Genomic DNA, 14,609 nt, shown 5'->3' with positions numbered 1-14,609 from the left:
ATGGTGATAGTAGTCGTTGATTTTGTGATCTTTTCATTAAACATTTTTTTATAAAGCTGTGCAGCAGACTGACGAATCTTACGCAGATTGGAAAAAGGGTGTACATATTGATCGACGTGAGAAAGAGAGAGAGAGAGAGTCGAACGATACGTTCGGGGGCCGAGAGTCGGCCCAGCGGAACTCACCTCGATGAATACCATTACTATGTAAAAAAGCTCGACTAGAGAGCGACGCATACCACCCGCACCAGCGCTTGTTTACTGTATTGCGGCCTTTCCCATACCCCTTACCCCATACCGGTCGACGTGCCTCCACCAAACTCGTTGCAATGGTAATAGCCCCTGTCTCTCTCTCTCTCTCTCTCTCTCTCTCTTTCACTCTCTCGCGAGTGCCCCTGTCACAGTGTATTTGAATATAGGATAATCATTTTCTGTTCGCCGCCAACGCGCATCAATATGCAGATCCGCACAAATTTCATAGAGAGAATATTTTTTGTTCCTCTTTTATCTTTTTTTTATTGCATCAATGAAAAATGTAAATAACAGCATCTGCGTGTACGTGTAGAGGAAGAGAAAGAGGAAATCTTTTTGGAGGGTGAATTCAAACCGATTTATTGTTAGAGGCGAAATTTCGTCTATAAAAGTTGTTAAAATATAGATCTTGTTAGAATCCGTTATATAATGATGTACTTCTAAAAATGTTAAGGCGTCTCTCTACAAATGAGTATTTTCTATGGCTGACTCCTCGTTATCGCTTCTTTACTCCGCCAAAGATGAGGCAATCCCGTTGGATTTTTCCAAGCGTCGTCGGCCCTTCTCTTCCTTCGCCTTCAGTGAGCAAACAGCATTGGCTTTTCTACTTTTCAAATTAGCGTATCTCGCGTCCAGTTCAAGCTCAACGCACACAAGCAGAGCGAGAGTTGCAAACGCATAAAGCGGCAACGCGCCATCTCGACAATGTCGTCCCATAACGATAACGATAATGCCAGAGAGCGAGAGAGGCACCTTTCCAAAGTATAATGTAATTATACGCGCGAGCCGCGTCCCACGTGTAATGTACAATTATAATCGCGGATGTAATAATAACCATCCATTCTGGTCTTTATTAAGCGAAGCGGGCGGCCGAGCGAGCGTTGCAGTATTCTGTTGTGATGCCCAACCTACGACCGGCCGCTTGCCCGCTGGCTCGCTCTCGCTACGTCTAGTTTATAACGTGGAGAAAGGACACGAATATGCGAGAACGTTGATGGAATTTCAGCGGTAATAGACTACAGCGCTACGCAGCTTTGTCGATCTACATGCATATATGAAGTGCCATGCAGTATAGCGTCCGGCTCGACTCCACCTCGACCCACTCTGACGAGTTGCTAAATTCTCTCGACGTTTTATAAATGTCCTGTTTTTCGTTTCATATGTGCTTTTCTTTTACGCTAAAGTGAACGTCGTCGCGTAATTGCATTTTATTAATGAATAAATTGCTACATTCCTGCCGTACACCTTAGATTACGTTGATTATACATTTGCACCGTTCGCATAACTTTTACTAAATTACATATATCAACGAACTATTTCTGATTCTAACAAATAAGATATTTCAATATACTTCTACTTTTTCAATTTCATTACCACGTTGACTGTAATTAGGAAATTTTACGTAGGATAACTTAAGTTTATACAAGTTGAATAACTACCCTGCTGATATTATAGAAATCTACATTGAATGAATGATTTACTTGAGTTACTACCTTACCATCTGCAGTTATTTTAGTATTAAATACCATGTATTGATAATATTTACTAACAAATGATATTTGTATGGTATTATTTGAAAGAACATTAACTAATATTTGAATTGATAATAATTGTTATATTTTAGAAACATTTTCTTCACATTTTGAGTTTCAAATCACACTTTTATCAATTATAATTAAATTTCCTAATATTCCTAACTAGGATAGCGCTTACTATTATAAGAGCGTATTACGTATTGCTGTATGGTTGTCACGTGGGGTTACATATATGGACCTAACGATAATGTGAAATTTCAAGTAACGGATTCAGAACCCCGCATATATAGACTGAGGTTTATTGTCGTATCACTATTATTGTTGTGCTAATTCCGTCAACGTGAAATTCATTTAAAATCAAGGCGTTCTTTTTCCTCAACAATCTGGTTGTTGAATTTCCTGGAAGTTTATTTTTGCTGTTGTGATAATGAATTTTTCACGATTGTTTTTACCCTGGGTTCTATTCATAGGCATTTTGAACGTAACTAAAAAAAAAGAACTTTTTTTATAAAGTCAAACAATGCCTTTCGAATTGACTTTTATGCCTATAGATATTGCAAGAAAAAAAACTTTTTAAACTATGTCATCGATATATAGATCACTGTATTGTTGACCTTTGTGGGTAATTCGCTACACTCACTAAATATTCTAAACTGTTCTTAAATATAGCAGTAATTCATTTTACTTTAAAAAATATTTAACATTCCGAAGAAAATAATTATTCAATATATTTATAAAGAAGTAACAAATTAATATAATTTCAAGATAATAAAGGTATCATAAAGTATTTATGATACGTTAACAATTTCTACGTAAATATTAGACGAGAAATTGATTAGGCAGCAATTATCTTTATACGACTTAGAATTTCGATTTGATTTTTCGCTTACATAAACGTATGAGTCTTTAAGGTTTCAACTATTATTTAAGTAATTTATTTGTTACTCAAGTAATCTCACAACATTGCAAGAATTTGATTTTTTGAATTTTTTTGTATAAACTGTATGAAATATCATCGCATTCGAATATATTTTGACAAAATATTCAGTGAATCAACAGTGTATATTTAGAAACACAAGTAAAATTTATTTAAAAATATTCCATTAATCTCGTGACGAATTCAATGGCATTTTAAGAAATATCTCATTGATTTCCTTGAGTTTGAATTTCCCTCGGACGTTTATTATTAAAAGTCCAATGACCTAGCATGTGCTCATAACTTTTCTTTATTTTTAGAATAACGAATGAGTCTATTCAGAATTTTTCCAATTTTAACGAGAGAAAGAGTGACAACTACATTTTTTATTCGAGAGCGGGATAGGACATTCTTCTCACTAGGTCGAGATATATATTGATGAAATTCAAAAATGTATTCATCTGAGCAGTTTATTATGTTTCATAAGTAATCAAGTTCATCATAATTCATGAAAGACTATGATATATAAAGTAAGTACATCACTAATGTTTTGTTGTATTGTTCGTTTGGGCAGCGCATGAGTGTAATTGATTAAAAATTCTACACGTACACAGCGTATTACTAGTGTTAATACTCTTAAAACGCCTCAAGATCATTTATTAGAGAATATAATTTCTTTTTCAGTTTGGTATCTCTCACTTTCCTCTTTATTTTCACTGCTAATGTATTGAAGAATGTTTTAAGCACTGGCTATCATTAATAATAATGTATACAAATAATAATCCTCGAGTACGCAAAGTAAGAGACTTTAGAATTTTTAAAACTTGAAGAAAAGGCCTTTAAATTGATGACATGTACATACCAGCCTCAAACTTCTTACTTTTTTGCTTGCTGTTTCGTTCTTTTGCAACTTTTGCTGAGCGACTATCACGCGTTGCCATCGTCATTCTGCTTACTTACCTCTTCTCAAATTATTTCATGCTAATGGCTCTTGTTATGAGTATTACGAAAGATGAGATTTGTGATAAAATTGTTGGTATTAATAAACTTGATATGCATCGGATTTCTTTATGATTTCTTTTGGAAATGGTTAAATTTTATACAATACCAGGTTGGTCTTTCGGTTTTCTCTTTACGAAATAATCTTTTTTTTTTTCAAATTATAAAATAAATCACTGTCAGACTTTTCACAATATAAAATTTATATTCAAATATATCTAATCGACGTAATGACAAATGTGCGCTGATATTTTTATGCTCATTCGATACCAAACGTTTTTTGGAAATTCCATAAAAATTATTTTCCTCCATCAAGACCTTTTACCGCTGTGATTTTGAAGTAAGTAAATATAACTATTAGTCAACCGCGATTCATGAACGATATTTTAAATTTAAAATATAATCAGACAATCTTGACGACTAAGTATCCAAGAATTCCAGGTTTAACAAAAAAAAAAGAAAAAAAAAGTCCTACCGTCGTATCATAGCTCCGCACTAAAAAAGTCTTACAACACATCTATTCGAAGCGATAGAATGAACATTTTATCATCATGCCATTAGCGTACAATTTACGGTTGATCGAGTGTACAGGAGACAAAAAAAATTTTCCTTCGAACCGTACGGGATAACAAAAGATAAAATAATAATCCTTCAAACGTGTGCTAATATGTGTAGTCTACGTCATTAATAGAATTCGTAACAAAAAGAAAAAACCAGATGAGCGCTAATTAAGATGCTACTCCACGTTACTGTCCACAGAAGAATTTTAATCCTTAATGCGTTACGATCAATCGGCCTCCAAAAGTGATAAGCCGGCTTGTGTATATACAACAATAAACGGAAGCAAGCTATTCTTTCGGTCGCAGAGAGCCATCACACAATCACGGTATGGCATTGTTGCCTCGTGAAGAAGAAGAAAGACACCTGCTGCTCCGCGGTTGTTGATTTATATCCCCCCACGCTTACCACAGCTGTGTGTATATACAAGCAGTCTTGGACGATCGGCAGTCAGTCGCTCAGAAGCAGCAGAACTAGCGGAGTAAGAGCTTGTTGTTCTGTAGGTATTGTAAACAGAGTGTAATAGACGCAACCGTCGATTTTCATCATCATGACCAAGGCAACATTGCTTCTCTTTGCCGTGGCTGCAGTTCTTGCTGTCCAAGCGAGTGCTACTCGTGTCAACGAGTGCAAAAGTGGTGAGTTCACGGTCAAATGCGCGTTTATATTTTCAAGCCCATGAGTCGCATACGTGGTTATGCGATAGCTCGCGCGACACTTGCATGTCTCTTACAAGACGTCATATTTGTGTTATAGGCTTTCTAGACAGTTATTCGATATTATTAGACGCATAGCCCCTTTCACTTGCTTTTACAATTTTCCTTCTTCGTTCTTGCATTGATTAATTACCAAACATTAATAGGTCGAGAAGCCATGGAACTGTCTTCTTGCATTTTGTTGTTTTCTTACTGCGTTTCATGCGCGATCTTGCTAATTGATTGTCGGTAGGATTTCCGTGTTAAGACACCGTCAAAAATTATTATCTGTCACGAGTTCATTGTTTTTATTATTATAACTATTATGTTTACTAATCGTGGAAGATATTGAAATAGCTTTGGTAATCGTGAAGAAAAATTGGGTTGAGATAGTCATCGTTGGTAAATTTATCTCTATTGAGTAATAGTATGCTAGTGATTTGATAACCTCGGGTCATACGGAACTATCAAATACTTATCGCAATACAGATTTCCCCAACTAGTAATAACGACGAGAGTTGGATGTTTATGTCTTCGTTGAACTAATTTTCAATCAGAAACGCAATTTTATTTTCATACATTGTTAGCTTCACGAAAATAGAGGGCATGTATGACATCATACGTTATTATCTTCAATATAATTATTATGAGAATTGAGAAAAAAATTTTGTAGATGAATTTTATTTTTACTAGAATTCAACTAGTTCTTATAAGTCATAAAAATCTATCGTAGTAGTTATATCGTACCAATATTTATTTTTTTTACACTCTAAACGGATTACAAAAATTTTACTGAATAAAAATTTTTCTTTTTCAGAAATTTTCTTGTTATATACGTCGTTAATTTTTGCGTTTATTATAAGATTTCACGCTAGCTAAATTGGCACTTTTTTGTAATTAACAACTTCGTTAACGCATTGGGATAATATTGTGATTTTTAAGGTATAACACAGTCAGCTTGTTGAAAACGTAATCGAAAATACAATTCATTCTTATGGTAAAAGAAGACTTAACTCATCCAACATCAGAGCAAGTTACATACTTTACCTTTTAGCTGAAAGAAAAAAAACACAAGTCTAAAATCAATCAGAGTCTACAACAGCAAGTTTTCCCATTCGTTATCTCCGGATAAATCGAAAGCGGGGGTCAACAGTCGGCACGCACGATTCAATAATTACCATCGAACGTGCATTAACGATGTTTATCTTCTAGGAAATGTAGTACTTAAGAAAACATTAACAACCTATCTTTAGCTACACAATTAGTAAATTTGGATAGTTGAACATTTTTTTCTTATCTCTCAAGGCAAACCTCTTCCCGATACTACAAGAGTCGTGGTGACGAACTGCGACGCACCGCCATGCAAACTGAAGAAGCGCACTAAAGTTGGCATCATTCAAAAGTTTACGCCTAACCGTGACATCCCTAAACTTACCACTAATGTCTTTGCAAATATTCTTGGGATGTCATTACCCTTCATCGGTGTTGATGGTACCGATGCTTGTAGTAAAATTTTCAATGCTGATAATGTACCTACCTCGTGTCCACTCAAGCAGGGAGTAGAATATATTTATAAGAACGAGTTTCCCATCCTTCAGATTTATCCCACGGTGAGTTATATTTCTTATTGAATAAGATTATTTTTACAAAATAAATGATAATATGTTAATTTAAAATTTTACAAAACTTAAAATAGTAAAATACATTGATTACTTTAAAAAAATGTGAAAATAATGTTAATTAATTTTCCAATTTGTAATGTAAAAATTCACTTATATTTTATCTATAAATAAAATTATACAATTGTGTAATATAATAATAATAATAGTAATTATAATGATAACAAATATAATAACTATGATAATTTATACAGGTAGATTTGGTCGTACACTGGGCTCTGAAAGAAGGTGACCAAGATGTTACTTGCTTTGAAGTTCCGGCTAGGATACAGCCATAAAACTTGAATAATTATTTCCACTGTGTAGGAGGATTTTATAAATGACTTCAAGATTTAGACTAAATTTTCAAAATGAAAGAGTCTGGTCTTTTCTTTATCAAGTGATCTTACATGCATTTGATTTAATTATACTTGTTAAGTAATAAAAGATTTCTTTTTAATTTTACCTACAATTAATATCATTCAGTTGGATACTGTGACACTTATTTATTACGAAAAGTTATTAACAAAATACATATTTGGAAAATGCACAATGTTGCAGTATACGATCATAGTATATTCTTTTGCTCAGTATATGCTTTTTACTCAATAATTTGCTCAGCTAGCCTTACAAGGAAAATTAATTTTGCTTATAGATTAGCATTTCGACATAATGACATTTAGGTCTTTACGTGTCTAACGATAACATAGCCGCACATCGAAAGTTATGTTACGTTTCTACGAAGCGATTTAATAACGAAATTGCATATTTGTTTTTTAAGCATATTTTAAGATCAATATTATACAGTAATTTTGTTAATTTACTTTGTTATCGTAATTATTGTTTTTTACTCAAATACATTTTTTATTATAAATTTTTCACTCCTGTGAAATACATTTAATAAATTACTCCTGTATGGGCATCTTTTTCATTACAATTTCAAATGATTCAAGTACATAGATCAAATTTGAAAACTGTAACGTACGGAACGTGCAGCAGATAAATGAATTTATCTTGCTATGGTACAAATCATTAATCTGTAAAATGTAAATTTGGTATGCCTTCACCGCAAAGTTCACTGAAATACACACAATATGTCTTCTATCACTTTTCAATAAAAAAAAAATGGAATCAAATTATCATTTATCAGGTTGTTAATTAATATCTATATGGCATTTATTTGTATAATATTGAGCACTATTATATTCAGCATCTACAGTAGTTAAAGCCGATATGATTCAAATTGAATTTATTTAAAGTGTTCCTCGTGTAACACGTTTATTCTATCTTTGAAATGAATTACGATTTAAAAACAAATAGTAATGATAACACCTACATTATCGATGCTTGTACTTTTCGGTTATAACAGTGTTAATGAACTTATAAAGCACTAGTACAGATGGCGGTACTGGCCCATTTCCGGATGGCGCACATATACTGGCTAAAGGCAAACACGGCGGTTCAGAGTCGCGGGTTTTGGTGGAAATCTCGATGACATCACTGAAGGATTTTCAATAAAAATTTTTAATATAGATTTTGCATAATTGTAAAAAAAGACATAGAAATAATGATTATAAAGTAGCTTAAATGCCAATAACAATTACGTACGAGACTAATATATGATTGGGAATAATTGTTATATGAAAATGTGATCTGCCGCCTATATTTTTAATAAAAATTTCTATCAACAAAAATGCGAATTGTTATTGTTAAAGGCTTTTCTCAATTTTGATAATAATTTATATTTAGAAAAGTAAGTTAACTATCAATAAATTTTTCCATCCCTTGATAATAATGTTTATATAATATGTACAGACATACCTAACTGTATAATAATTGATTATCAGATTACAATTAAGTTTATTTTTTATATATAAGTTTTTTTATAAATACAAAAATAATATACCTGTAAATACAGAATAACTAGAGTACGATGAAATATCTAGCTCATTGTATCATAGCTTTAGGAATACAATTTCTATAAGAATCGACTTCATTTTTATGAAAAATTTATATTTTACAATTGAACATGTACTTGCATGAATAAATCAAATGGTTGTGGTAGAAAAATTATAATAATAAGAGCAATTAGACTACTTTAATAACTTTAAATAGTAAACGAGTTTGCAAAATATCCATAGCATATTTAAACACACGGAGAAAAAGTACGGGTATAATTAATGCGTATACTATGGGTATCTTTGTTTCTTTCCAGCTGTGTGCATTTTACTAAATATTCCAAATATACGTTTTAAAATTCAACAGCACGCGGTACAATGTACAAAACTAAATATCCGGGTAAATAAAAGAGTTATAGATTGACAAAAAATCAAATAGAATGATTTCTATTCAAATCTTCACTCCGTAATTTGGACGTGAGTAAAAGTGCAACTAAACGAGATATTTCATCCCCATACTGTACAGTGTATAAATAATTATGACGTAATATCATCAAATCGTTCGACTGAAGAAAAGTAAACAAATAAAATAGTTAATAGCTACAGCTAAGACAACAATTTCTGTACACGATTATGGGCAGGCTATACAATTGTTACGATAATATCTTTATCTCCTTTATTTTGACATTGACCTTTTCTTGGCTTCTTTTACTGCTGCTTTACAGTTGTGAATTTTCGATATAATTGAGGAATTAATGCGAATGTAAAACTTATACAAAAGTACTCAACTGGTTATTTTCATGATCATATTTTCTATGAGGAAACCACAACATTTTGACTATTAACATTTTTAATTTAAAATAAGCAAAATACAATTTATTTTTGCACGCTGTATGAATTTATTTTTTGACATTTATGTCATATTTCGTATCGTAATTTTTCTCTGAAGGCATCCTATATTCTTCACTCATTATTTAAACTTCAATTTTTCTAAAATAACAGTGAGGAATTATAATTAATTTGGTAATTCTACCGTTTCATAAATAATTTTTATATGTAACTTACATTCGTAAATGCATATAAATAAAAAATATTGAATCATTTGGCAGACATAATAGACGTATTAAATCAAATCAACTACTTTATGTAAAGGATTTACTTATGATGTCGACGACAATAGCGCGTCACTAACACAAAAACAAAATCATCCTGCTTACCATCTATTTACTTGCGTAAGCGCTTCCCTATAAAGCTTCGTTCTCTACTTACCAGAACAAATTCACTGGGGTTACTTTTCTCCGCTTACTTAGCAATTAGTTAACTACTTCTTCGTTTTACGTAAATGACGCGGAAGCTTTCGGCAATTCACTCTTACTTCTCTCCTTCTTTTTTTTCTTTCTCAGTATTTGGTTCATTTGAATAGTCAGCAACCCTGCTCTAACACAGTATTGGTATAGCCCCTTCGGTACCAATCACGGTTGCGCATGTGAGAAAAGAAATCCCCATGGGGAGAAAGGGAAGGGAGTAGGGCAGCAACAGCAGGCAGCAAAGCATTACGCGCGCGCTCATCGTCAGCCGCAGGGTGGCGCCGGCGCTCTTCCAGCGCCCCGGTTTCTCACTCCTGTATATATCAGTGTGCGGTCCGACGTCGGCGAAGGACCACGCGTGCGTGGGATATGTCGCGGTTCAAACGATCATCTTTTCAATACTATTATCCGTTTACCAATTAACTTTCTCTTTATCTCGTCAATTCTTCAATGAGTTTTCATTAATCAATCGTCCGACGTGTTACTGATCCTATTCGACAGTTGAAGTTCTGCCGTTTAGGCCAGTGAAATATCGCGACAATAGCGTGACACGTGGTTAGCAAGAGAGATGCTGCGATGTCGATGACACGTGGAAAAATTGAGAGAATGAGATCTTAGAGCATTGTTTAGTCTCAAATAGTGCTTGCAAGCAGTACAGATAAAATAAATAACAATAAATCTGTTTCAAGCAGAATTTGGTGGCTTCGTTGGATGAAACTGCAGAGGCGACACGCTATACCCAATCTCACCCTTTTCATGACGTTTAAACAGCGTGAAGTACAGCGTGACTGAGTGCTCAGGCAGAGAGAGGGAGAGAGAGATAGAGAGAGAGACGTCAGTGGATGCACACCAGTCTGATATGAATCTGCCCATTGAAACGTTTAGAGTAGACCAAGTGTTGTAGTGCAGCGAAATAGAGTGAAAGAGAGAGAGAGAGAGAGAGAGAGAGAGAGAGAGAGAGAGAGAGAGAGAGAGCGTTAAACATCAAGGGGACAGCGACTACCTGCTGTTTCTCGCATGGTGCCGTACCGTGGATATGGTTGCTCGTGTTACTCGTTGATCATGATCGTGGAGTTGACGAGTAGCTGTGTGGTGTCGCGTGGTTAATCAATCGGAACAAATGACTAAAATGTGGTGTCTAGTGCTGACGTTGTCGTCGATGTTACTAGTGGGACTAGTGGATGCCGCTCGCAATTCACAATCTGCAAGCGGCGCTGATTCATCAGGTTGGTAAACACGAGCGGGAGACAATTTTCGCATGCTCGCCACTCGTTTATCAAATTTTTGTAATGGAAGCTGAATATGCCACATTGACCTATACTCTCAAGCGCAATTGATAATTAATCAGCGGACGATGTATCATGCGATGCTCTCACTCTCTCGCAGGCTGCACAAGATTAAAGTGGGTATTATCGTTCTTTCCGATGGGGGCTTGTATCAGGCAATTTCATCGAAGGCCTCGGGTTTTATGTTTTTCATTATCGAGCTGCGTATCTCGCCCGAATCTATATGAAAATCAGTTTGTGTCTACAGGATAAATGTTTTATGCCTCGGCATTATTAAGCACTCGAGCTGTGATTTATTTGGATAATATTTCATCTGCAAACAATGGCGGAACGCAGAGACTGAGAGGATACAGGATATAGTTCGTTACAAAATTTAAATTATTGAGGTATTGATCAAATTTTCGTGCGCCGGATAGAAAGTGTTGTGTATTCTAGTGGCGATGCGGGGTGGCGTAGCGCTCAGAACAGCTTTGAAATTTATTACTGGCAACAATTAATATGCAAATATCATGAGATAGCTGATACGAATGCCCCATTTTTCATCGATCATCGCTCGCCCATTAAGCTTTCGGATTACGCTATTTTATTCTAATTCGCATCATGCACATACTGACGCAAAAATAATTGTTACCCCGCTAACAATTTTGATTTGGAATAAAAAAAATGTAATCGTTACTACTGATAAAATTAGATTGTTACTTTCCATACACGCAAAATCAAAACAGTGAATTTATTTATTTCGTTTTTTGATTCCATAAACAGACGAAAATCTTATAAAATTTAAATAATATAACACAGTAAAATAAACTTAATTTTAATATTGGGCTAAATATATAATCGAGATTTAATAGAAATTGGCAAAATACTTTATTGTCGCTTTTAAGAAAGCGTTAAAACCTTCGTTACAGTTATCATTATACTCGTCTATAGAAGGCTTTGATAATGGTAGATTATAAGGGACAAAGTGAAAATAATAGTCATCGCATAATATTGAATAAAATGAGTAGACTTTACTGAAGGTATCTCAAGATCTGACGGGAAGTTGATGTAATCATGCCATTTGAAATCTGTCGGATTACGTAGTTTGCGAGTGATTTATCGTTCTGTTTCATATTTTTTAATTCGAATGTAAAAACATTCAATTATTTTAATTGGCAAATAAAAGTTTTGAAGGCTTAACAAATGGATACAGTCCGCAAAGTGACGATAATCGGAGCTTTCAAGTATATCACGCGAAGCCGGCCCGAGCGAAGCATTCTAATAAATCACCGTGCATCGAGCGGAATAAAAAAAAAAGGCCCAACTCCTTCGCGTATACATCGGCGAAGTCACAGGGTTCGATTGATTTCCCCTAGCAGCAAACTCATCCATTACCACGCGCGTACGATCCTGAAATAAAATTACGAGAGGAAAATAGAAAATGAGCAAAACATCTTATCACATTGGCATGCAACATAAATTCTAGACAGGGTGGGTGGAAAAACGAAAGACAACGACAGGTATGCGGGAGCGTTAGCTGCAGGTTGCCGCGCAGCGCGACGGTTCGTTGGCGTGCGCGCTTTTTTGAAAAGGTGCAAACGCGTCGTGTTAACGACTCAGCTGGGTGATCCTATAAAAATTCACGAGGGCTCTTTCCTACCCACGCCAGCCTTTTTTTTAACAGCTCGTCCTCGCGCCTCTGCTCTCTACCTGCCTAAGTGTATATGGCTGTGTGTAAGCCAGTGCGCACGATACAGTCGTTAGCTCTTTTTTTTTCTTTTTTCTTCTGCACCACCCTTCCTCCCTAACATTCTTCCACTTCCGTGGACATACAGCATCGCCTCTGGCTTGCCCGCTGTATCTTTCTCACTTTCTCTCTTTATCCCTCGGTCACTCCACCAGTTTTTTTGTTATTGCAGTTTATCTGTGGATTTCAGTTTTAAAGAAAACTCATTGGTATCAATTGATGACAAAAATTATAGTAAATTAAATAATTATTTGGTGATTATTAAATTATGATAAACGTAACACTTTAAACGTTCTAGTTTTTGTAATAAGAATACCAGCTAAAATCGTTGATATTTTTTTACAAATAATGCTAACAAGAACAAAGAAATACATTTTTTGTAAACGTGTATCAAAGGCGATCTCAATCAATCAAAGAGATCGACGATACTTCGATGTAAATTTTGGCCCTTCACTCAGCTCTAAACAAAAAATAAAAGCAGTGTAGAGAAATCGAGAGGTGCGTGAGTTATATTCTCAAATTGGTCACGTACCATGAAAATACTTTCATAACATAAATTTTGAAGTTTACTCACGTGTAAGGAGAATCTCGAAGGTTGATTAGAATACATCCTTCGTTCAAAATGAAAGAATGCACGAAACCATCAATGTCCATATTATACACAGCTCGTTGAAGCGTCTGTGAAAAATATATACATTTGAAAAAGTATGCTTGGAAGAGCGAAACAAGCGAGAAAGAGATGCGACACGTGGACACGGTTGTAAGCTTTATTGCAAGCTGTGAGAAAGAGTTTATCGCCTGTTTTTCCACTCTTGCCATGTTACAGTCTCATGGAAGTGAAGATGCGTTTTGTCGCTTCTTGGATATCTAGTGCATACGTACATGCATGCCCTTGAAGCAGATATTGGACGACGGCGATGACGACGTTTATGTAGCCACCGACACTTGCCTAACGAGAGGATGTAAGTGTCGCGCGCGTGGGGAAAATGAGGTCGATTTTAAATCGGTTACTCTCAATTTCGCGCTCTGCCGAGGGACAAAATTTGATTCCCCGTATTGCCTCTCGGGGTGTATGTAGCTCGTCTTCTTCTTTTCCGTCTCTTTTGTTTCTCCCGCGGACTACTTTATTCTGACTACGTGTGCCTTTCGAAACTTGTATTCTTTCTGTGTCTTTCGCTCTACCTTACTGCAGCTTTTTTCGTCTTTCTTTTCTACCTTGACTGTCTTGTCTCTAGCTTACTTTCTTTTTCTTTCCTCTTGTATTTTAGTCTCTTTACCCCGCGTTGTCCGCGCGTGAATCGGAAAAAGATAATACATTTCACGACGAGCACCTCCACCACTACTGTCATACGACAACGACGACAAAGGCATTCTAAAGTTTATCTATCAATTTCCTCGAGTGCGGTTTTTAGTGAAATTACTTTTTAAGTAAATAATAGTTTTCCAGAATCTGAAGACTCCAGGACGCGTTCAACATGCGAAGGCTTTTAAAGTATACGTCAAAAAAGTGAATCCTCTGGTAATCATTCATCCATTTCATGAAAAAAATGGAAAGGAGGATAATGATAATTCATAGGTCGATCCCTTTATAATCATTAGGAGAGTTTGAATATGAGGTATCGAGCGAATTATGTTCATGTGAATCGTTTATTATCTACTTTCCTAGTTATAGACTGTAATTAACCTTAAGCTATCGTCCGTTGTCTTCGAGGGATGTCATAATGCCTCGCATCAAAATGGTTATAGCTTTATAAATATTAGCTCCTAGCGCCGTTTATCT

General features: G+C 35.1%; 2 protein-coding genes and 1 long non-coding RNA gene across 3 annotated transcripts in view; 2 read left to right on the top strand and 1 right to left on the bottom strand.

Moving 5' to 3' along the window:
- Positions 1-4,702: 4,702 nt before the first annotated feature.
- Positions 4,703-7,741, top strand: LOC131670366 (ecdysteroid-regulated 16 kDa protein-like). Its single transcript, XM_058945905.1, has 3 exons — positions 4,703-4,897; positions 6,260-6,564; positions 6,828-7,741. The coding sequence occupies exons 1-3, from the start codon at positions 4,810-4,812 to the stop codon at positions 6,909-6,911; spliced, it is 477 nt and encodes a 158-aa protein (XP_058801888.1). The 5' UTR covers positions 4,703-4,809; the 3' UTR covers positions 6,912-7,741.
- Positions 7,742-10,165: 2,424 nt separating this feature from the next.
- Positions 10,166-14,609, top strand: part of LOC131670369 (B-cell receptor CD22-like) — a gene marked incomplete at its 3' end in the record, with an annotated part of 212,117 nt that continues 207,673 nt past the window's right edge. Inside the window, exon 1 of the mRNA XM_058945909.1 lies at positions 10,166-11,043. Coding sequence (XP_058801892.1) covers positions 10,938-11,043 — 106 coding nt within the window. The remainder of the gene's footprint in view (positions 11,044-14,609) is intronic.
- LOC131670348 (uncharacterized) lies at positions 12,492-14,120 on the bottom strand. Its single transcript, XR_009302450.1, has 3 exons — positions 13,712-14,120; positions 13,404-13,507; positions 12,492-13,006 (listed from the first exon to the last, which is right to left on the bottom strand). It is a non-coding gene; the product is annotated as an uncharacterized LOC131670348 (long non-coding RNA).

The sequence above is a fragment of the Phymastichus coffea genome, unplaced genomic scaffold, assembly GCF_024137745.1.
Source record: "Phymastichus coffea isolate CEN01 unplaced genomic scaffold, Cenicafe_Pcof_1.1 PCOF00109, whole genome shotgun sequence".
NCBI lineage: Eukaryota > Metazoa > Arthropoda > Insecta > Hymenoptera > Eulophidae > Phymastichus > Phymastichus coffea.
The sequence above is the reverse complement of the archived record's forward strand: the minus strand, read 5'-3'. Positions and strand labels throughout refer to the sequence as shown.